This window comes from Erinaceus europaeus, chromosome 9 (genome assembly GCF_950295315.1).
Source record: "Erinaceus europaeus chromosome 9, mEriEur2.1, whole genome shotgun sequence".
NCBI lineage: Eukaryota > Metazoa > Chordata > Mammalia > Eulipotyphla > Erinaceidae > Erinaceus > Erinaceus europaeus.
The window spans coordinates 50,680,878-50,704,500 of NC_080170.1; the positions used below are offsets into that span (position 1 = coordinate 50,680,878).

The window sequence follows — 23,623 nt, forward strand, 5'->3', positions numbered from 1 at the left end:
TATTTATATCAGTAAACTTTTGTGGGAAAGTGAAATTAAACAGCAAATATAATTGTAAAAAAATAGATAAAAATCATACCAAATTTCTCTTGATAATACTGCATCTAGAGTTTTGTGATCACTTTATGGCATCTCATTTTCTTTTCTTTTCCTTTATTTTATTTTTGAGAGAGATGCAGAGAGAGAAAGACACAGAGAGAAGCACCAGATCACTGCACAGCTCTTATTGTGGTGTGGGGATTGAACCTGGGACTTCAGAGTCTCAGGCACGAGAGTCTCTTTGCATAACCATTATGCTGTCTACCCCCACCCTTCATTTTCTTTTAAAAAAATTCTTTAATAATTAGAGTTAATTCTCAGGAAGACAAGAATACTGTATTATCTTCTGACTTTTTATATGATAAACATTTGAAAAAAAATGGCAGAAGGATGGAAGTCGGGTGGTGGTGCAGTGGGTTAAGCGCACGTGGTGCAAAGCGCTAGGACCTGTGTAAGGATCCCGGTTAGAGCCCCTGGTTCCCCACCTGCAGAGGAGTCACTTCACAAGCAGTGAAGCAGGTCTACAGGTGTCTATCTTTCTCTCTTCTTCTCTGTCTTCCCCTCCTCTCTCCATTTTCTCTCTGTCCTAGCTAACAACAACAACAATAACTACAACAATAAAACAAGGGCAACATATAAAATCAATACATGAGCACATTATGTAGTCTTGTTCCTTTGCAGTAACATTTAAAAACCTTTACCTATGGACAAAATTTCTCATGCTCATTCTTAGTGCTGAGGTGACTTTTTTTTTCCAAATCGTAAAGCATAGAGTTCACCTTGACTTCATAGAGGAATCATTCAGAAGCTCCTATCTGCATGATTGCAGCTGAAACAGACTAAACAAAACAAAACAAAAAAAGCAATCAGTACAAATTGCTGTGGGTTATCTATCCTGCTACAGAGTTTATGAGACTTCCAGTAAATCAGCCCAGTGCAACATTTTAGACCTGGATCCAACTCCCCTCGGCTGTCTAGACACAGCCTAAGATGGGGCTTCAGAAATGGGTAAAAATGAAGCAGCTAAAGCCACCAGAAACCTTTGACCCTCTCCTAATGTTTCAACCAGATAATTATTTTCCCTCTCAAGAATTTAGTTATCCTTGGAGTGGAAAAAAATTTGAAGATTTTCCATGTGAAGAGCCCCTGAAAGAAAATACTCTGGAGAAAGGTCAGTGTGAGTGGGCCAAAGCTGAATTCTTCAGATCTGCTTAGAAAATGTGGAAAGTCTGTGCCTTCTGCTTTTCGAGCTTTCCAGCTGGTCCAGAGTTTCCAAGGCATTAGTCCAGCTTTGGATTCCGCCATACCTTCACATCTTAAAGGAACCCACACTGGGCAAAGGGAATTCCTCAGATGGGAACCCCAGCGGTAGCTTAAAGGTAGAGAAGAGAATATTAGATAATTAAAAACTGATGAATTTTTGACTGCCTCAAGATAATCTATTATTTCTTCTGCTCGTTAGCAAAGATACAGACTGTCTTTCCTATTCTCCAGCGATAAGCTTGGAGAATACATTTCCTTTAAGTATGTCTCTGCTTTAATGAAAAGTTTTTTCTGTTCCTTATCTTTTTAAAAAATATTTATTTATTACCTTTTGTTGCCCTTGTTGTTTTAATGTTGTAGTTATTGTTGTTGTTGCTATTGATGTCATTGTTGTTGGATAGGACAGAGAGAAATAGAGAGAGGAAGGGAAGACAAAAATGGGGAGAGAAAGATAGACACCTGCAGACCTGCTTCACCACCTGTGAAGCGACTCCCCAGCAGGTGGGGAGCTGGGCACTCAAACCAGGATTCTGACGCCGGTCCTTGTGCTTTGGGCCACCTGCGCTTAACCTGCTGCACTACTGCCCGACTCCCTCCATTCTTTCTCTTTTCAAGCTTTCATTTCTTGTGTTTTTCTGTAGAAAATCAAGTATGTGGTGAAAGCAGAAAAGGTGGTTGCAAATATAGGCACAGCCTAAGTTTATTCCATCATTTATGCATACATTCCCTCAATATTTAGTCTATGGAGATCATATATCAAGGATTGTAATAGGCACAGGTCATTTTATTTGTCAGCTATATAATTGGCAATGTCACCTAATCTCTCTGAACTACAATTTCTTCAACTATAATACACCCACACTACCAACTATGCAGAGTTAATAATATTATTTCTCTTTCAGTGAAGGAAACTGTAGGCAGATAGAGCAGTAAATCCCAAACATCTCTGGAGAAAGCATAATACATTTGAGAATTCAAAGAAGACCAGTGTGATTGAGTCGGAAGAGCAAGGAAGAATATGTGCATGACCTGCATATCAGATATCAGGCTCAGGAAAAAAAATTAATATAGTCATAGATTTTTTGGAATATAACTAAAATAGGACTAATAACTATCTACAAAATGGAGGACCCACCCCCCGACTCTTCATAGGAACTTTTCCAGCCTTCAGGTTTATGATTAGTCAACAACAATTTGTTTGGCTCTATATATCAATTCTTTTTGTCAGCCACCAGGTTCCAAATGCTAACATGATGCCAACCGGACTTCCCTGGACAAACAACCCCACTAATGTGTCCTGGAGCCCCGCTTCCTTAGAACCCAACCCCCTAGGGAACGAGAGAGACAGGCTGGGAGTATGGATCAACCTGTCAACACCCATGTTCAACGGGGAAGCCATTATAGAAGTCAGACCTTCCACCTTCTGCACCCCATAATGACCCTGGGTCCATACTCCCAGAGGAATAAAGAATAGGAAAGCTATCAGGGGAGGGGATGGGATACAAAGTTTTGGTGGTAGGAATTGTGTGGAGTTGTACCCCTCTTATCCTATGTTTTTTCCAGTGTTTCCTTTTTATAGATAAAATTTTTTTAAAGAAGAAGAAGATGAAGCTGGAGTGTAATGGCAGCAGAGCACATAGGGTTCTGTAGGCCACCACAGACAGTGAGTTCCTTTCTTAAAGCACATAGTCTCTGGATGTGCTACATGAGGGATAAGAAATGCCTAGTTCGCAGATAAGAAATGCCTGTTTCTTCTGACAACAGAAGATCTTGAGGATGTCACATGAAGAGCAGATATAAAGGACTATGTGATATTAGCAGACCAGTGAAGTAACTACTATAATAGTCCAAGAACTGCTCTCTATGGCCAGACTGCCCAGAACACTCCTGATCTCAGAAGCAGTAGTCCAAGAGACATGATGTGCATTGGCACAAGAAGTAGGCTTTTTGGTGGTAAAATAGGTGAGGTCTATGAGAGAGCAGAAGATGTCAAAGCCACCTCCAAACTATCAGGATTACAAAGTTGCTGCATGAAATGGGACTGATGTAAGAGGAATAGATAGGACATGACCAATTTGCGTCAACATGGAAAGGACAATGAACTTGTGAACTTGGAGCAGGGCTGGACAGGAGATTAAACATGTGACCCTCTGGGTTTAGGAAGAAATTGAGGCTGTTAGGTATGAATGAGGACACGTTGGAAGACTTTAACAAGGAAAAACATTACTAGTCGTATAAACTATACTGGCTAGTATCTGTCTAAAGTGGATTGTCTTCTGGAAAGATGATGGGAAATGTCTAGTGTTACAATTATCATAAAAGACTCTAGGGGCAGGGGTTCAGGTCCTGGAGCATGATAGTGGAGGAGGACCTATGGGGTGGGGGGGTAGAGTGTTATGCAGAAAATGAGAAATTTTACAAGTTTACCAACTACTGTATTTACTGTAGACTGTAAACCATTAACTCCCCCCCCCAAAAAAAGAAAAGAAGCTTTCTCAAAGGAAAAAAAATATTAGGACTTTGATCCTGTAACTAGAAATATATCTGCAGAAAAAAATACTTGGAAATATGACAAGGGCTTAAAAATAAAAATGTTCATTGAAGCACTGTCTTATATGGAGAAAATAAAAGAAATTACTTAATTATTTCTTAAATATGTATGCAATATTTACGTATATAGGTATAATATAATAATTAAAATATTATAAAGAGGTTTAGTAAATGATATATAACATTAGTGAAAATTATTGCATTATTATTTGACATTTATGAGGAAGTAATGGTATGAGTAGATGATAAATATTAATCCTAAGTGAAAAAGAAGATGAAAAGCTGAGCAACAACCTCAACCATATTAAAAAAAAAAAAGGTGAATGAAAGGATATAAAGAAACAAGTTTATGTGTAAATAGTATAAATTTTATTTTTAATCATTTTTTTACTTTAATCCATTTCTGCTTTTTCCAAAATGGTCATGTGTTGCATCTTTTGTGTTGTTTTATGATAATAATAGACAAAAACTATAATGTTGTCCCAGTTACAAAGGTGCGCTTGATAGGCACTGGTTAATATTCCTTTTTCACAGAGTTGATGAGCATGTTTTGAATCCTGCACTCTTGGTTTGTAAGCTTATTGTCCTCCATGATCAAGTTTTGCGAATCATTTAGACTGGTAAAATATTTTCAGAAAATTGTATCATTACTAACAGCAAATTCATTGCCCTCAGAACAAGTCTCTGTCAACTGTATTCCATGTAATTCATGGTTTCTTCACTTCTACTTACTTAGTAGAACGGATGATCCTGAATTCTTTAGCATGAGAATTTATCAAAATGTATATTGTATGCGCATGTAAATATTTTATTCACAATGAATTGCTTTTTTTCTTCAGTGTGTGTTGGAAAGCTTCCCATTTGGATTATCGTTTCTATCTTCATTGTTTGTGGTGATATAAAATCATTTTTGATTTGGGTCAGAGCTAAAAGCATGATTTTTTTTTAACTCCAGGAATGTATACAAAGACTATCGCTTCCTTGAGCTGGCATGTGACTCCCAGGAGGATGTCGACAGCTGGAAGGCATCGCTGCTAAGAGCTGGGGTTTATCCAGATAAATCTCTAGTAAGTCAGCTTTGTCTCTTACTTAGCAATTATTAACCCTATTTAAGAAAACACAATTCTACCTACTATATTCCAGAAAGATTAGTACTCTTTTGGTTTAATTACTTGGGCACACTTTTAGCTGGTACTTTGTTAATATTCCTTTTTCTTCATCCGGCTTCCATTTTAAAAGAAGTTAGTACATATACTTGTTTAAGAAAATATTCTGCCATAAAATACAGTCTGTGCTATCCAGACCAAGAGAGTTTCTTTGTTTGAATTTAAAGCTCTCTTTACCTTTACATGCTATTCCAAAGTTGTTACTGTATTAATAGTTTATGTCATTCTTTGTATAGTTATCAATATAGCACTGATCTTTCATGGTCTTGATAATGCACACACACACACACACACACATATACTATATGAGTACATTGTGTGTGTATATATATATATGTGTGTGTGTGTGTGTGTTACTTTTAGATTACATACTACCTCTCATTATGTCTGCATCACCTATATCTATATATCTGTGTTCACACTCTGGTTAATGCTATCATGAATGGGAAAGAACAAAGGAAACACTGGGTTGCTCTTCCCACTTATCATTATTAATATACTTCAAGTGTCTTGGAGACACTTCCCTCATTCAAGTTAATAAAGAGACCCTCTTGTGTTCTTTAGGAAAAGTAGCATTACACAGACTAGCACAGATTTAAACCTTAAAGACCTGTTCAACCTATATACACATACCACTGAACAGACTATAGCTGAGGGCTCTTTCTGCAGAGCTACTTCTCCACAAGATATTGTGTTTTTCATTTTCCCACAGAGACAGAGCTCTGAGACTGGACTTTGGGGATTTAGTTCAGCTTGTTCTTCATGGTGCTGGCTTGATTCTAGATCAGTGTGCAGTGTAGTGTGGAACTACTGAAGAATATGGAGACATGGTGGAGGTCAAATATGACCTTAGTCCTAAGGGTTTTTGTTTGTTTGTTGGAATTTTAATAGCTTCTTGTGTAAGGAATTGAAGATTTGTGCCAAAATGTCCTCATTGCTGTTCTTTTGACTCATACATATGCCTTTGAACCCTGTCCCAACTCACCCGTGTCTATTTTACATCAATGAACACTCCCCCAGTATTCCCTGCATCCTCCAAACACAGGCAAACAAGACCCTCTACTGCTGTCATGTCAGATACAGAGATAACTGCATGGGACTTTCATAATTGCCCGGTTTTTCCCCAGTTTATATGCATACCCTAGAGAGATCATTTACAAAATTAGAGTGCCACTTCTACTTTTGATGATAATTCTTTTTTTTTGCCTCCAGGGTTATTGCTGGGGCTCAGTGCCTACACTACGAATCCACTGCTCCTGGAGGCCATTTTTTTCCCATTTTGTTGCCCTTATTGTTGTTGTCGTTATTATTGCTATTGTTCCCATTGATGTTGTTGTTGTTGGATAGAACAGAGAGAAATTGAGAGAGGAGGGGAGACAGAGAGGGGCAGAGAAAGGCAGACACCTGCAGACCTACTTCACTGCTTGTGAAGCAACCACCCCTGCAGGTGGGGAGCCGGGGGCTCAAACTGGGATCCTTATGCTGGTTCTTGTGCTTTGCGCTACCTGTGCTTAACCAGCTGTGCAACTGCCCAACTTCCCTTGATAATTCTAACCATTGCCTATCCATCTTCCCTGCCAATTACTGGGTGTTCAGTTTCACAAACATTCTGTATTTAAAGTGTAAATATGTCTAATGTTTTTAGTCATTTGTCCAACAAGATTATGTTGAGCACATGCTTTTAATCAGGCTCTGGTCTAGGTGCTTGTGATGTGGAAGGTGTGCAGTCAGCTTTTACTACCACAGAGCACATACTATGTGAGTACAAAGCAGTCCAAGAGTGTAGTGTGGTTTAAGGAAGCGATGAATTAGTTCTATTATATAGAACAAGTTAGAGGGACAGCCATGGTGAGAGTTGGAGAGTTCTATTTTAGCAAAGGTTATCAGGCAGGTCCCCTGGAAGGACTGATGTTTGGGCAAGAAGGGAAGAAAAAAATGATAGTAAAGTCAGAGGAAGAGAATTGGTGGTAGAGGACCAGGAAGGACAAAGGTAATCTAGGGGAGTGACAGGAACCTCATTGTTCTGGGTCACAATGAGGAAGGGCAAAGAAAGGAGGTGGGGGAGGGGGACTCCAAGTGTGCAGTCAGGGGCCAGATTTCATATACCTCAAAGGAAGTGGACAAAACTAGGAGTTTCAGATCGCTTAGTTCTGAGGGATCATTATGAGAAACAGCACAGTGTGTAGGTCAAGGGCATGCTTCCCTGTCAAACTATGAGACTGAAATTCTGGGTGCAAATATTCAAGCTGTGAGATTATGGGGCCAGTGACCCATTCTTCTTACATTTCAGGTTTCTCATTACCTAAATGAAGACAGTTAGTAAACCCTTATATAGGCAGTTGGAATCACTAAAGGAGATAATATAGAAAAAGCTCTGCACAGGGTAGGAACAACTAAGTAAAAATTATTTTTGTTTATAACAATAATTGTGAATGAAAATGATGATTAGAATAATCATCATTTTTATCAAAGACTATTTTCTTTAAGAAGAGATGGGCTAAAAACTATGGCTATTGTAGTAGACTCCAGTGAGACCATAAGTACCTAATACTATTTTCTATCTTCCAAATATACTTGATTATATAAAATGTCAATATATATGTATGCTTTATATCTGTCTCTGTCAACATATCTTCCTTCCTTACATGTAGCCATAATATATTTTCTTAACTCACAATTTTATAAATTAAGCTTGTTTAAATGCACTAGGCAAGTTTGCTACTCACACACACAAAAAAAAGGTATGTGATTATTAAAGGGAAAAAGTGATTTAGAAAAGCAAAATTTTACATAGCCCAGTGAACTTTAAAAAAATTTTTTTATTGGGAGTCGGGCGGCAGTGCAGCGGGTTAAGCGCACGTGGCGCAAAGCACAAGGACCGGCATAAGGATCCCCGGTTTGAGCCCCCAGTTCCCCACCTGCAGGGGAGTTACTTCACAGGCGGTGAAGCAGGTATGCAGGTGTCTATCTTTCTCCCTCCCTCTCTGTCTTCCCCTCCTCTCTACACTTCTCTGTCCTATCCAAGAACGACAACATCATCAACAACAATAAAACAAGGGCAACAAAAGGGAATAAATAAATAAATAATTTTTTATTAGTTTTTTTATTTATTCATGAGAAATGATAGGAGAGAAAGAACTAGGCATCACTCTGGTACATGTGCTGCTGGGGATTGAACTTGGGACCTCATGCTTGAGAGTCCAGTACCTTATCCACTGTGCCACCTCTGGACCACCTTTTTTGTTATTTTTGTCAGTCTGGGTTTTCATACATACATAGCTCTAAACAAAGATGGTACTCAATGAAATATTTATGAACTTTTTACCAGCGTGCTCAGTTTTAAGCAAATCTAGCCATGTCCTATACAATCTGCTTTGATTCTCTTCACAGCATTTTAATTTGTTTATAAATATGTATTCAGTCCTGTTGCTTAGGAAACCAGGACAAAGGAGTTTTTCACTACATCCCAAAAATATAACAGGAAATTGAACTTGGCAGTGTGCCATGACACTGCTTTTCTCAGTTTTCATCATAAGCAGTATCTGCATCTCTCATGCACCATGCAGTTCTGTAGGTTAGATTACATGATTGCTTGATTTTGAGAGTTGTGAATGGCAGCTAACTACTGAAAGCAGTTTAAGTAGAATGTTCATCTAAACATTCCATTTTGTAGGCTCTCCGATGTGGGGTAAGGCACATGTATTCCTATTTAAAATGCTCTGATGAAGAAGTCAGATTAAGGTAGTAACAGATGAGTCTCTCTAAGTAAATTTTTGGAACTTCTGATATGTCATTTTGTTCTTATATGAAAGAATCATTCAGTCATCAAATGATTAGTCTACACTATACAACCACTGAAAAATGTTTATGGGTATTGTTGTATATGGTCTTTGGTCTTTAATCCTACCACACAAAAATCTTTCAACTGAAAAAAATTTCACATAGATAATTTTTCATTTTTTATTTACTTATTTCACATGAGATAGAAAGTTTCACATGAGCGAGAGAAGCTACTTTAGTACATGCAGCAGTGAGGTAGAACCAGAGCCTTAGAAATCTTTTTTTTAAAATATTTATTTATTTATTCCCTTTGGTTGCCCTTGTTGTATTGTAGTTATTATTTTTGTTGTTATTGATGTTGTCATTGTTGGATAGGATAGAGAGAAATAGAGAGAGGAGGGGAAGACAGAGAGGGGGAGAGAAAGATAGACAGCTGCAGACCTGCTTCACCACTTGTGAAGGGACTTCTCTGAAGGTGGGGGGCTGGGAGCTCAAACCAGGATCCTTACCTGGCCCTTGCGCTTTGCACCACGTGCCCTTAACCTGCTGAACTACCACCCGACTCCGAGAAATCTTAAGTCTTAACTCGCTATCAATTCTGCTATTTCCCCATAGCCACTTTCTGGGTAGTGGAGGAGGATGTTGGGGTGGGAGGGAGAGGAAAGAGTAAACCCAAGCCTTGAGAATCTGTGATTTTACGGCTCCAGGCAACTTTTTTTCCCCATTCAGATAGAGGCATTACAGCATTGAAGCTTCTTCCATTGCTGTAGTGTGTCTCTAGGCATGCTAGGGTTCAAACCTGGGCTTGCCCATGGCAGTATAGGCACCCTACCCATGAGATATCTCTTTCATTGCTGAGTACTATTTTTCTTTTTCCTTTTTTTTCTTTTCTTTTTTCTTCTTCTTCTTTTTTTTTTTTTTTTGTGAAAAGTTGTGCTCTATCCAGGTATATTGTTACCAGTCAGATTTGACTGAAATAGTGAGAGCTTTGGACAAATTTTCTCCAACTAAGATTTAATGTGCACATTTAAAAATAATATGCTTTCCCCCCCTCCATTTTCCCCATTATCTCTACATGATAGAATGTTTTATGTTAGAATGTTGCTTGTGTCATAATGCTCTTTCATTCTATTTCTTCTGTCTCTGAGCTCAATTTCCTTAGAGTGTTCTATGCATTTTCTTTTTCTTTCTTTCCTTCTATTCCGTACTCTTCTCTCATTCCCTTTCCTTTAATCAATCCATCACTATTTATTGGTAGACACTAGAAACTCAAAGATAAAAATTAAAAAAGATAAAAAATAAACTGCCAGTCTTACTTGATAGGAGGTTCAACTACAGTGAAAAGGAAAGAGATCATCACAATACAATAGAATAATGATTCTCTAAAATGAGCAACCGAATTATATTCTCATGTCCTTTTGCTAGTTGCCTTCAACCCCTTAATCTTTCTAGATCCAACACAAAATGTAGGCTTCTGGTTTATACAGTAGTATGTGACCCTAAATGGAGATGAAGAGGCTTGGATTCAGTTTCCCCCATGCCACCAGCTTACTCGCTGAATATATACACATAATCTCTAAGGCATTCATTCATCTTTCTACCATTCATCTTTCTCAGCAGTCATCTTCTAAGAGCATAACTAACACTGAGTGTGAATTTAGCAAGATCTTCCATTCTCTCTTCCTTTATTCTAGATGCTTGCTTTCTCTCTTTCTTTCTCTCCTTTTTTATTGCCGTCAGGGTCATCACTGGATCTTAGTGGCAACAGTAAAAATCCACCATTCCCAGCAGTCATTTTTTCCCCTCTTCTATTTTATTAGATAAGGTAGAGAGAAATTGAGAGAGGAGAGAGAGATAGACAAAGATAGACACCTCGGAGTTGAGCATTAGCGCAGTGAGTTAAGCACACGTGGCGCCAAGCGCAAGGACCAGTGTGTAAGGATCCTGGTTCGAGCCCCCCATTTCCCCACCTGCCAGGGGGTTGCTTCACAGGCAGTGAAGCAGGTCTGGAGGTGTCTATCTTTCTCTTCCCCTCTCTGTCTTCCCCTCCTCTCTCCATTTCTTTTTTTTTTAATATTTTCTTTTTAAAATTTTAATTAATTAATTAATTATTGGATAGAGACAGAAAGAAATTGAGAAAGAGAAGGAAAGAGACAGAGAGACACTGCAGCACTGCTTCACCATTCATGAAGCTTTCCCCCTGCAGGTGGGGACCAGGGGGTTGAACCCTGGTCCTTGTGCACTGTAGTATGTGCACTTAACCAGGTGCGCCACCGCCTGGCCCCTCCTCTCTCCATGTCTTTCTGTCCTATCCAATGATGATGACGACAGCAATAACAACAACAATAACTACAACAACAATTTTTAAAAAGGGCAACAAAAAGGGAAAATAAATAAATACTAAAAAAAAATAGACACCTACAGACCTGCTTCACCACTCATGAAGCATCCTGCCTGCAGATAGGGAGAAGGGATTCAAACCTGGGTCTTTGCACATGGTTAACATGTGTGCTCAACTGGGTGCACCATTGCCTGGCCCTCAGATCCATTTCTTTCATGACTATATCCTTTTGGTCAGCAAACAGGTCATCACTACAAAATGTAGTATTGTCAAATAAATATGTGGGGTTTTACAGTTTCAAAGATGTTTCTGATGAAATTGATATTTCTTTTCTATGAGGCTGAGATAAAAATGTGTTTGTCAGTTATAGTCTACATTAAACAACTTTTTTTTTTGGCGAGTTCATGTAAATCAGATCTCTAGATTCTATATATGAGTGAAAGTATCTGGTCTTTTATCTCTTTATTTCACTAAGAATAATCACCTCCAGTTCCATCCATTTTGTTCCAAAGAACACAGTATCATCTATTTTGATCACGAAGTAATATTCTATGGAATATAAATCCCATAGCTTCTTTAGCCAGTCATCTATTAATGGCATTTAGGCTGCTTCCGATCTTTGGTTATTGTAAATATATTAAAGAACTTTAAAACATGATTTTATTGACATATGTAAATATATTTTTTCCCTTTTAAGAGTAAATGCAAATCAATGTGGATGTGATTAAGTACGTAATGAACATGATATCTCTGGCACAAGCTTGCTGGCTCACAATATGACTTAAAGTTATACATAAACTTTAAAGAATTCCAAATCCCTTGGAATACTTTGTATGCAGTGAAACAAAGTAAATTGTGCCAGATCCATTCACATTTGCACCCATCACTCCCTTGTGATTCAGGCAACTTAATTCTCCAGTTGCTTATTCTTCTCAAAACAAACAAACAAACAGACAAACAAAAGGAATAACTTCCTCTGGGCCATTTTATGATTTTATGGGGTAATGATGACGGTGTGCATTGAATCTCATTTGGTGCCTGCAAGTGGATAAATATAATCAATGTCATGTTGCCCTTATTACTACTCTCATCATCATTAGTGAAAGCCACTAATATGACTGTGAAACTATCATTCCCAGTTCAGTAGTCTCTTTTCTTTTTTTTTTTAATATTTATTTATTTGTTCCCTTTTTTGTTGCCCTTGTTTTATTGTTGTAGTTATTATTGCTTCACTGCCTGTGAATCAACTCCCCTGCAGGTGGGGAGCCCAGGGCTCAAACCGGAATCCTTATACTGGTCCTTGCACTTTGCACCATGTGAGCTTAACCTGTTGTGCTACCTCGTGACTCCCAGTAGTTTCTTTTCTTTAGAGATTATTAGTGGGTTTGGACACGTGAGAGAAAATTTCCCCAAATTTTCTTAAGGAAGCTAACTTCTTAGAGAAGTCTGGAGAGACTCAACCTACAGAAAGACAGCATGTCAGAACTGAAATTTGTTTATTTATTTATTTATTTATTTGCCAGTGCACTGCTCAGCTCTGGCTTATGGTGCTGCTGGAGATTGAACCAAGGACCTCAGAGCCTGAGGCTAAAAGTTGTTTGCATAGCCGTTCTGCTATCTCACCTGCCCAGGAAACTGAAAATTCTCTTGCCTGATCCAGGATGTCTGTGTTAGGCCTTCATGTAAATTTGGTGCAAATTTCCATTTTGCGTATCTGTTATGTCACCTACCTCAAACTTTTTAGGAGGTTTCTCTGCGTAGGGAGCATGTCCTCCTCTACAACATGTTTTCTTATAAGGTGAAAATGATGGAAGAGAGGATGATAACTTGTGCTATAATACAAATGCCTTACTGTGCCTAAAGACCCAGTCTGAAGCCGTTAGTTTCCACCTATAGGATCAGGAAAGCTTCATGAAAGGTAGGGCAGTGCTTCAGGTGTCTTTCTTTCTCTGTTTCTCTATTTCTATCTGTTTCTCTCTCTCTCACCCATTATCAAAAGAAAGGAAAAAGAAACATGAGCAATGGTGAAGTCATGTTGGCACCTAATCCCAGCAATAGCCCTGTTGGAGAAAGAGAGAGAGAGGGGGAAGAAATGGAGAGGGAGAGAAAGGGAGGGAGAGAGGTAGTGGGAGAGAGAATAGAAAACAGAAGGAAAGAAAGAAAAAAAGGCTGATAGAATGTGTACCCTGTCACTTCATTCTGCTTCTGAATTCTCTCCATCATTGTTGATGCTGCTCAGAACTGCTTTGAGGAGGGCTGAAACCACCTTTCATTTTTTTTATAAAATAAAATGTCCTTGGGAGTCGGGCTGTAGCGCAGCGGGTTAAGCGCAGGTGGCGCAAAGCACAAGGACCGGCATAAGGATCCCGGTTCGAACCCCGGCTCCCCACCTGTAGGGGAGTCGCTTCACAGGCGGTGAAGCAGGTCTGCAGGTGTCTATCTTTCTCTCCCCCTCTCTGTCTTCCCCTCCTCTCTCCGTTTCTCTCTGTCCTATCCAACGACGATGACGACAACAACAATAATAACTACAACAATAAAACAACAAGGGCAACAAAAGGGAATAAATAAAATAAAATATTTTAAAAAATAAAATAAAATAAAATGTCCTTTACATGACATTGTTAAGTTTTTTATTTGTGATTTCACTGTGTTTTTACAAAATTATTAGATATCAAGTGTATAATTTCACACCCGCACATAATGTGTGTGTAAGTTACCACACCCTCCAACAAAATTTGGTTCCCCCTAACCCCACCAAACCACCATAGTTCTCATAAAATCTAAGAAACAGTTTGGCAACTGTTTTTGCAAGTTCATTATTTTAGTCACCTCTGTTTTATAAATGAGTGAAGCCCTCTAGTAGGGGCTGAAACCAAAGTTCTCAGGGGACTCTTTTGGATCTACTTTAACACTGAGCTGCCCTCTGTGGCAGATGTTGTTAAAGGAGAGGGTCTTTGGATCATTCCAGGGGGAGTGTGGGGAAAGCCCCAGGCCTGCCTCAATCTTTGGCCATGTGGCGAAATGCACTCCTGTGTACCTATGCAGTCATCTAAGAATAGAAGGCTGGAAAGGCTCAAAGCTTGCTCTGCGACACATCCCTTTATCCCACAGGACCTCAAGAAGCTATGTGGCCCACACACAAGGGTAGGAACTTATCATCATCAGTGGAGCTCCTTTCAGGAACCCAGCCTCTGTGGCCACTCCACAGAGACCTGGAGGGAATATCACAAGATATTCATAGCTCACCATCCCTGCATCTAGGCCTCAGAATAGATAGTGGAAATGACAAGACAGAAGAAGGAATACCCAAGGCACTTTCTCCTCTTGGTGGGGGGTTTCTTAGGAGAACCCAGATTCCCTGCTCTATGACATCACTGTTGCCACTGAAAACAACCATCTGCCACAGAGTGGGGGAGCAGCCTTTCCCTAATGTTTACAGAGACTTGGTTGAGGTTCTGAAACTTATTTGGAAGTTCAAAAGCTACGTGGCAGAATGTAATAAAACCCATCTGCTGGAAGGGCAGCCGCAATATTGAACTTCTTTGAGAACTGGCCCCATTATCCTCCAAAGTAGTGTCTGACTCTTGATAAAAATTCCCAGTGGGGGAGTCAAAATTCCCAGTGGGGGAGTCGGGCGGTAGCACAGCGGGTTAAGTGCATGTGGCACGAAGTGCAAAGACCCGAGTAAGGATCCCAGTTCGAGCCCAGGCTCCCCACCTGCACAGGCGGTGAAGCAGGCCTGCAGGTGTCTTTCTTTCCCCCTCTTTCTTCTCCTCCTCTCTCCATTTCTCTTTGTCCTATCTAACAATGAGGACTTCAATAACAACAATGATAATAATTACAACAACAAAAACAAGGGCAACAAAGGGAAAATAAATAAATATAAAAATATTTAAAAAAAATTCCCAGTGGAGGTCTTTCCTGCCTTATTGAACAGCTGTCCTGTTCTTAAAAAGAAAGAAAGGAAGGAAGGAAGGGAGGAAGGAAGGAAGGAAGGAAAGAAAGAAAGAAATAAGAAAGAAAAGAAAAAGCATCTCCTTTCTTCCCTGCATTTACTGTCTTTCCTTTATTAATTGCCCAACAGGCCAACTATGTGAGTGGTTCTATCCTGACAACTCAAAATGCCAGCAAAAATCTCAGTCTTCAAATTTGCTTTTCTCTATTAATTTTTTTTTTTTTTATCTCAGACCACTGCTCAGCTTTAGTTTATGGTGATGTCTGAGATTGAACTTGGGACTTCTGGTGCCTCCAGCATGAAAATTTGTTTCTCTAGCAATGATGTAGTCTTCCATGCCCACATTTGCATTATTATTTGTTATGATAGTCTTAAGACTTGGCATCTCCCCAGAATCACCAACTGCCATTTTTTTTTTTAAGAAAAGTTTCCTCACCTTCAATCACTACCCTATAGCTCTCCAAAAACTTCTGTGTATATCATCTCCTCCTTCACTTCCTCACTTGGAAGAAATACCTAATCTCTGTCCAACCTGTGTTGCATGTACACACACACACACACACACACTTTTCTAACACTCACTTCTGACTCCCCATCTCACTAAGAAATTCCTTCTGGGCCACTTGTGGGGAGGGTTAAAGCTATTCCCTGCCAACATCCCATCTTTCTCCCCCTCAACCGGACCTCACAAGGACTTGGGCTGCCCTAGGAGTAATGAATCACCCTTTTTATTTTATTTATTTATTTTTAAAATTTTTTATATTTATTTTCCCTTTTGTTGCCCTTGTTGTTTTTTATTGTTGCTGTAGTTATTATTGTTGTTGTTATGGATGTCATCGTTGTTAGGACAGAGAGAAATAGAGAGAGGAGGGGAATACAAAGAGGGGGAGAGAAAGATAGACACCTGCAGATCTGCTTCATTGCCTGAAGCGACTCCCCTGCAGGTGGGGAGCCGGGGGCTCGAACCAGGATCATTATGCTGGTCCTTGTGCTTCGCGCCACAGGCGCTTAACCCACTGCGCTACTTCCCGACTTCCCACCCTTTTTATTTTAAGTCTTATGTGAATTAAGTTGTTTGATATAAATCACACCATTGCCACCCCGATTGGAAACAAGAGAGCCAATTGTTCACAGCATCTCTATCCAAGTTTTCCCTTTTAGAAGCAACTGCATTTTATGACTAACCCTCCCAATCCCTTTTTCTTGAATGTGAACTAGTGTTTATTTGGGCACTATACCCACTCTGCAATCTTTTCATGCCAACCCAAGACCAAGTTTGTAATTTAGAAGAAAAGGGGATGCTATGGATGGAGGTCTTAACTTGGTCTGCTTATCCCATTTCCCCAAAACCATCCACTACTTTGCTCTGCTGTCTTCCTCCACCCACCCTTCCTTTTTTTTCCACCTTCTTGGAAACCAAGGATGTAGTGTTTGTTTTAAAATGCCTTGGCTGGTGAAAGTTTCTACCACCTGCCATGTTGGGGAGGGACTGTCAGAAAGAATAAACTGACATACTAAATATACTGCCTTTATGCTAACACTACTTCTTCCCCATTCACACCAGTGCCCTTTGGCCCTGTTCCCATACTCCAAGTATTTCAAGTAGGAAGAAAGGAGGAACTCAGACATCATTTTCTGTTATTAGACATAAAGATCTCATTTAATACAATTGGATTCTTGGTTTTGCCCATGAGCTGTGAGTGTGGCTTATGTCTACATAAGTACTAATACCAACAGATAATGGAATGATATGTTTCACTCTGCTCTAGCATGATAACCTCATAATGTCAAAATAAGTTGATGTTTAACATGTTCCTTTTTTTTTTTTTAATTTTCCTTGCGGCCACACACACAGGGGAACAACAAAGTAAGTTCTTGATGCTGTTACTGCCCTTTTGTCTCCTGTCCTGCATATGTCTTACTTGAAAGAATGTTTCTGTGCACATAAAAATAGTTGTTGTCTCTGTCAGGGCACATCTGTGCAATATTGGGGAGCATGCATTTAATTTAGACTGTCACAAGTGCTATTGAGTTTTTACCTTCTAAAATGAAAAATCGTAGTGATCTCCAGGCTGGATTACTGCACAGTTCCAAGAAGTTGGCATTATAAGGAAAGAGAGCCACACTGAGAGCAGGGGTAATAAATATTTAATATTTAAGACCCTGAAGATAAAACTCGGTGCCTCTGGAGGTTTTCGCCAGAAATCAAAGCTCTCAAGTTTATGTTCACTTATAAAACTCCAAAGTGGAGTCTTCAATAGCACAATGGCTATATGTGTTGGTGAAACCGAACTAGCTCACTGCTCTGGCTTTGAAAGGGTAAGGGGTCTTAAGGAGGGAGGAAGATAGGGTACATATTTGACTTTGCTTCTGTGACTTTGATGCTTTCCAGCTGGATGGAAGCAGGAGCTATGGGGAAAACAGGGAAGCTGAAGTGTGTATGATAGGTTTGTGAAACCAGGCAACAAACTTGATGAGAATTATTTTACTGTTGTGGTAACTAACCAATGAGTAACTAGCTCAGTGTTCACTGGGTCAAATCCTGGTATAAATCTTAATTCACCTTTTCCAAAAGATCAGAATTGATTCATTAGTGATATAATAGTAATGTTGTTAGGGAAGAGGGTCTCAAGTTTACATAGTAATTTTGCTTCTATTTTTTTTATGGAGAATTAATAATTCTTTACCCTACCATGTGGCATACTTAAAATGGGCCTCATTGAAAACAATGAGAATTGAAAATCCTCCATTATATAAGGCTCTGCTTGCATGTTTAGACCAGCTGGAATTCATCAAAATTGCTATTCATAAGCCATACATATAGAATGTAAAACAAATGTGGGAAATCTTGCAGTTTAATTTGTTGGAATGTGCTATTCTGGAAGAAGTTGACAAGATGGTGGGTATTGAAAATGTGTTACTTGATAAATTTATGTTTTCCTCTAACTGCTTATGACTCAAGTAATAATATTTTACCAAGTTAGAAATAATACAAGAAAAGTACAAGACAGGCATTTGTGAAGGAGCAAAGGGAGAATTCCATGCACTCATGCTTTACTGTTTTAAAACAGCAGGTAACTTTTAAAAATCAAGAAATTAAACCTTTCATAAAGTACAGAAAATATTTCCAATCATATTCCTCCTGGAAAAAGAGAATATGGACAAAATATAAAGCCCCATGTTGGGGTTCTTAGACCCTACACTGTGTTTGCTGAGATCAGACGAGATCAGGCGTGTTCAAGGTGGTATGGCCATAGACTACACTGTGTTTTCATTCTTGAGTAGTATGACTACAGTCTGATCCTGGTTACTTAAGTTACACTGTGTCTCTAGAATTTCATGTGCTGCCTCTCTGGTTTGTTAGCACCCTGAGCTAATTATGAGGGCACTGTATAGCAAGCCTGTACAGGCTAAATACTGGGGAGCAAGCTTCTGACATTTGTAGGAAGGTACTAACTCTTTCATTAGTGACTGATGACTTAAAGGCAATTGCCCAAAGGAAACACTTCCCCATCACAGGAGCTGTCTTTTGGTTGGGTCTTGTTTGGTTAGCTTCTGGGTAGTGAAATGTTCAGTTTAATAAGAGTTTGCTGCAAATAATTAAAAGAGAATGAACAGTAGAACTAAAAAGTTCTGTAGTATTGCTAGGAAGAGCACCTAGCTATTAAATTTTCTATAGAAAAATGCAGATTCCACCCTCAAGTGTCCAGGTAAGCCGGAGCTCTGGGCTCCATGCTCGGAGGACCACCAGGTGCCACCTGGAATGGAAGTGTTGGTGGAAGCCAGTGCTACTGCTTCTTACTTTGGTTTTTGATTAAAGAGTGGGTTCTTGGAAGTTGATGAGGTTCATTGCCTTGTATCTTAACTTTAATTGTTTATGTTAGGAATAAGTGAGTTTGCAAAAAAAGCACAGTGCTAATACTTTCAAACTAAGATCATCATACTCATCATACTGACCATGGACTCTGGCAGGGAAGAACCTCTTCTCATCACAAATGGCACATCTGCAGGCTATTTTCCTTTAGCTTAGAATTTCAGTATAAATTGAAAATGCTGGAATCCAAGCTGTACCGTCTCCAGAGTATAGATCTGGAGTCTTCAAAAAGAGAGTATAAGATTCTTTTTGCCCCCTCAGGCTACAAGGCTTGCACTGAGTTGTGCACAAAGGAAACATACCTGACTCATGGCCTGTGGGTATGTGGGCCAGCTGTAAGAGGTGACTTACTTCAGACAGGTTGTTTATTTGGTGAATGGCATTTTTTTTAAAATTTCTCATGCTAACCAGACTCCAGAGAGAATGAGAACTGTTCAGTTCATGTTTCTTTAGATGAGTGGCTTGAGTAGTTTAATCTTCACATCTATTAAGTGCTGCACGTGTGTGTGTGTGTGTGCGTGTGCGTGTGTGTGTGTGTGTGTGTGTGTGTGTGTGTGTTCGTGCGTGTGCATGAATGCATGTATTCACATAACACACATACATTTTCTGGGATATGTACATTTTTTCAAAAACAGTCACATCTTTAGATTTAGCTTAGAGTTTGGAATTTGAATTCCAAGAAACCAAATGTCTTCAGCAGGTACACACCAAGATTTTCATTATGAATGCAGGATGAAACAGAGCACTAGGGCTCATATTCTTCCTGGAACATTTACTTGTATTTAAAAAAAATTTTTAAATAATATTTTATTATTATTATCTTTATTTATTTATTGGATAGAGACAGCCAGAAATTGAGAGGAAGGGAGAGGTAGAGAGAAGAGAGACAGGGAGACACCTGCAGCCCTACTTCACCACTCATGAAGCTTTCCCCCTACAGGTGGGGGCAAGGGGCTCAAACCTGGGTCCTTGTGCACTGTAACATGTGCGCTCAACCAGGTGTGCCACCACCTGGCCCCCATTTACTTGTATTTCTCCATAAAACATGACTCTTCTTCTTTGTGAAGCAATCATAAGTTCTCAGGGAAAAAAATGGGCCTTCAGGCCCATTACGTATCCATTTGAAACGATTTTTCTGTGCACCCCACCTAGGTCCTCCTCCACTATTGTGTATCAGGACCTATAAGCCCCCCCCACACACACATGCACACATCCCAGAGTCCTTTACTTTAGTGCAATACACCAAACTCAGTCCAAGTTCTACTTTGAGCTTCCCCTTCTGTTCTTATTTCTCACCTTCTGTCTCTGAGTAAGATCATCTCATATTCATCCTTCTCTTTCTGGCATATCTAACTTAACATGATTCCCTCAAGCTTCATCCAAGATGAAGTGAAGAAGGTAAATTTACCCTTTTTAATAGTGGGGTAGTATTCCATTGTGTATATATACCACAACTCTCTTGGCCACTCATCTATTGTTGGACACCTGGGTTGCTTCCAGGTTTTGGCTACTACAAATTGTGCTGCTATGAACATAGGTATGGATGGGTATGTTTGTTTTCTTAGGATATATCCCTAGGAGAGGGAGTACAGGGTAATAAGATAGGTCTACTTCTAGCCTGAGAGTTCTCTAGACGCTCTCCACAGGGATTGGACCAATTTCCATTCCCACCAGCAGTACAGGAGGGTTCCTTTTCCCCCACCAAAGATTATTTTTAAGTTTGTTCCTTCATCACTATATGGTCTTAAGAACTGAGGCCTTAAAATTTTTTAATTAAAAAATAAAAAAGAGAGAGACAGGCTAGGAGTATGGATCAACCTGTCAATGCCCATATTCAGCAGGGAAGCAATTATAGAAGCCAGACCTTCCACCTTCTGCACCCCATAATGACCCTGGGTCCATCCTCCCAGAGGGATAAAGAATAGGAAAGCTATTCACCACAGAAGAGATCCAAAAGGAAAAACACATGAAAAAATGCTCCAAGTCTCTGATTGTCAGAGAAATGCAAATAAAGACAACAACGAGATAACATTTCACTCCTGTGAGAATGTCATACATCAGAAAAGGTAACAGCAGCAAATGCTGGAGACGGTGTGGGGTCAAAGGAACCCTCCTACACTGCTGGTGGGAATGTCAATTGGTTCAACCTCTGTGGAGAACAGTCTGGAGAACTCTCAAAAGGCTAGAAATGGACCTACCCTATGATCCTGCAATTCCTCTCCTGGGGATAGATCCTAAGGAACCCAATACATCCATTCAAAAATATCTATGTACACATATGTTCTTGGCAGCACAATTTGTAATAGCCAAAACCTGGAAGCAACCCAGGTGTCCAACAACAGATGAGTGGCTGAGCAAGTTGTGGTATATATATACAATGGAATACTACTCAGCTGCTAAAAATGGTGACTTCACCGTTTTCAGCCGATCTTGGATGGACCTTGAAAAAATCATGTTGAGTGAAATAAGTCAGAAACAGAAGGATGAATATGGGATGATCTCACTCTCAGGCAGAAGTTGAAAAACAAGATCAGAAAAGAAAACAGAAGTAGAACCTGAAGTGAAATTGGCGTATCACACCAAAGTAAAAGACTCTGGGGTGGGTGGGTGGGGAGAATACAGACCCAAGAAGGATTCAGAGGACCTAGTGGGGGTTGTATGGTAATATGGGAATCTGGGGAGTGTTGTGCATGTACAGACTATTGTACTTACTGTTGAATGTAAAACATTAATTCCCTAATAAAAAAAATAGTACTAAAAAAAATAGGAAAGCTATCAGGGGAGGGGATGGGATATGGAGTTCTGGTGGTAGGAATTGTGTGGAGTTGTACCCCTCTTATCCTATGTTTTTTTTTTTTTGTCAGTGTTTCCTTTTTATAAATAAAAATTATAAAACAAATAAAAAAGAACTGAAGACTTCAGGTAAAAAGTAACTTCTATATTTTGTCTTAGAAGACTTTTTAACTTCTTTCTTTAATTTTGATTCCATTTGTTGGCAGGTCTTTCTAAAACTTTAATAGATCTAAGATCTTGTCTTTACAATTATTATTTTTACTTTATGCCAGAGCACTGCTGAGCTCTGGCTTGTGGTGCTTGCAGGGGATTGAACCTGAGACTTTGGAGCCTCAGAGATGAGTGTCGTTTTGCGTAACTATTATGTTATCTATCCCCTCCCAGATCTTATGTCTTTATTAAAGACTTTGAGTTTAGGTTAAGTATTTTTGATACTAGGCAAATTAAAGAATAGAAAAAAATAGCATAAATTAAAAAATTTCTCATTGTTGATGCAGAAAATCAAATGAAAACTGAAAAGAATTTAAGTTTAGAAATGAATGCTTCAAAAAAATGTAATGAGAAAAGCTACATTTAATTTCCTCCCTTATCCTTTATTACCTTCGAAAAAGAAACTTACTATCTGTAAAATTTAGTCTCTGTAAAGGAATTTTGTGTTTGCTGTTTCCCCCAGGAGAAACATGAAGTTGATTTCCTTGATATGAGAGAAGGAGCACTAGAAAAAAAGAGAAATAGAATCAAGCAGGCTGAAAACAGAATTTAAAAATAACTAGGTCGTTGTTGAGTTCTAGCTAGGAATAATGCAGTAATTGTATGTATACATACTGAAGGACTTTGATATTTAAAACTTGAAGGAAGGAAAATCAGATTTAAACACCTGTTTTTACAACATTTAAAAAATACTTTGTCTAGTGATTTCCAACACATTTGGCAAGACAAGTGAGCTTTGTGAGCCTCTATTAGTGGGAAAAGTAGTTATTACCTAGAGTAGTTCTTTCAGTGGCCCAGTGGAGTCTAGAAGTGATTTGTAAAGACAGTGTGCCAAATCAATCTTACAAAAATATATTACACTGAAGAGTACAGATGTAAAATCCATATTAATTTGTCTTAACTCTTTACTTCAGGCCTAAACTTCCATCCTTAGTTACGTGTGAGAATATATGGGCAAACATTGAAACCCTTCATTGAAACCTCTAAACATTTAAGGTACAAGAATGAAAGTCAGAGTATTCTTGGTCTAGGTAGAGTTGACTCAATGAGAAATATGTGTTTTCTCTGAGTGCTCTGTGTCCTTTCCTTGGTTTTCTTAGAGAAGTTGTACAAATGTACTTCCCTGGAATTTAAGGAGAGCTCATTTGATTCACTCATCTTAAGAATAACCCAACAAGAACATCATTATACTTAGAAGATAATGAACACTCACTGATGTCAAAGTCTTCTTTTAACTTTTGTGCATAGAAAGATGAAATGCCTGTCTCAGTTACTATATCATGCACAAGCCTTTGTTGGTTGGTTGGTTGGTTACTTGCTTGCTTGCTTGGTTTTTTTCCAGCAAGCAGTATTAAAAGACCATTGCTAATGCCTAGTTTTTGGACCTCCTGGCTTAAATCTGAATCTGTTGAAGGAAGGCAGAGTTCAGCTGAAAGCAGAAAACTTTGAGGAGGTGGAATCTATACTATGTACCCAAATTTGTTAATTGTGCCAGATAGATTTCCTCCCCCATAAGAAAAAAAAAAAAAAGGACTGAGGAACTAAAGGGAGGTTGGGGAGAGTGGGCTCAGTTTCACTGGCAACCAAGAACTGTACACTAAGATTGCCATTGCTGATGAGGCTGCCTGGAGGATAAGCCTGTTTGTTAGTTA

General features: G+C 39.1%; 1 protein-coding gene across 6 annotated transcripts in view; it reads left to right on the top strand.

Moving 5' to 3' along the window:
• Nucleotides 1–23,623, top strand: part of DNM3 (dynamin 3) — a 392,696-nt gene that overhangs the window by 290,983 nt on the left and 78,090 nt on the right. For all 6 annotated transcript variants that reach the window (XR_009551586.1, XM_060197877.1, XM_060197878.1 and 3 more), the window contains one exon: nt 4,808–4,919. Coding sequence is in view for 5 of the 6 variants with exons in the window: in XM_060197877.1 (XP_060053860.1) it covers nt 4,808–4,919 (112 nt within the window). In the remaining variant the exon portion in view is untranslated. The remainder of the gene's footprint in view (nt 1–4,807; nt 4,920–23,623) is intronic.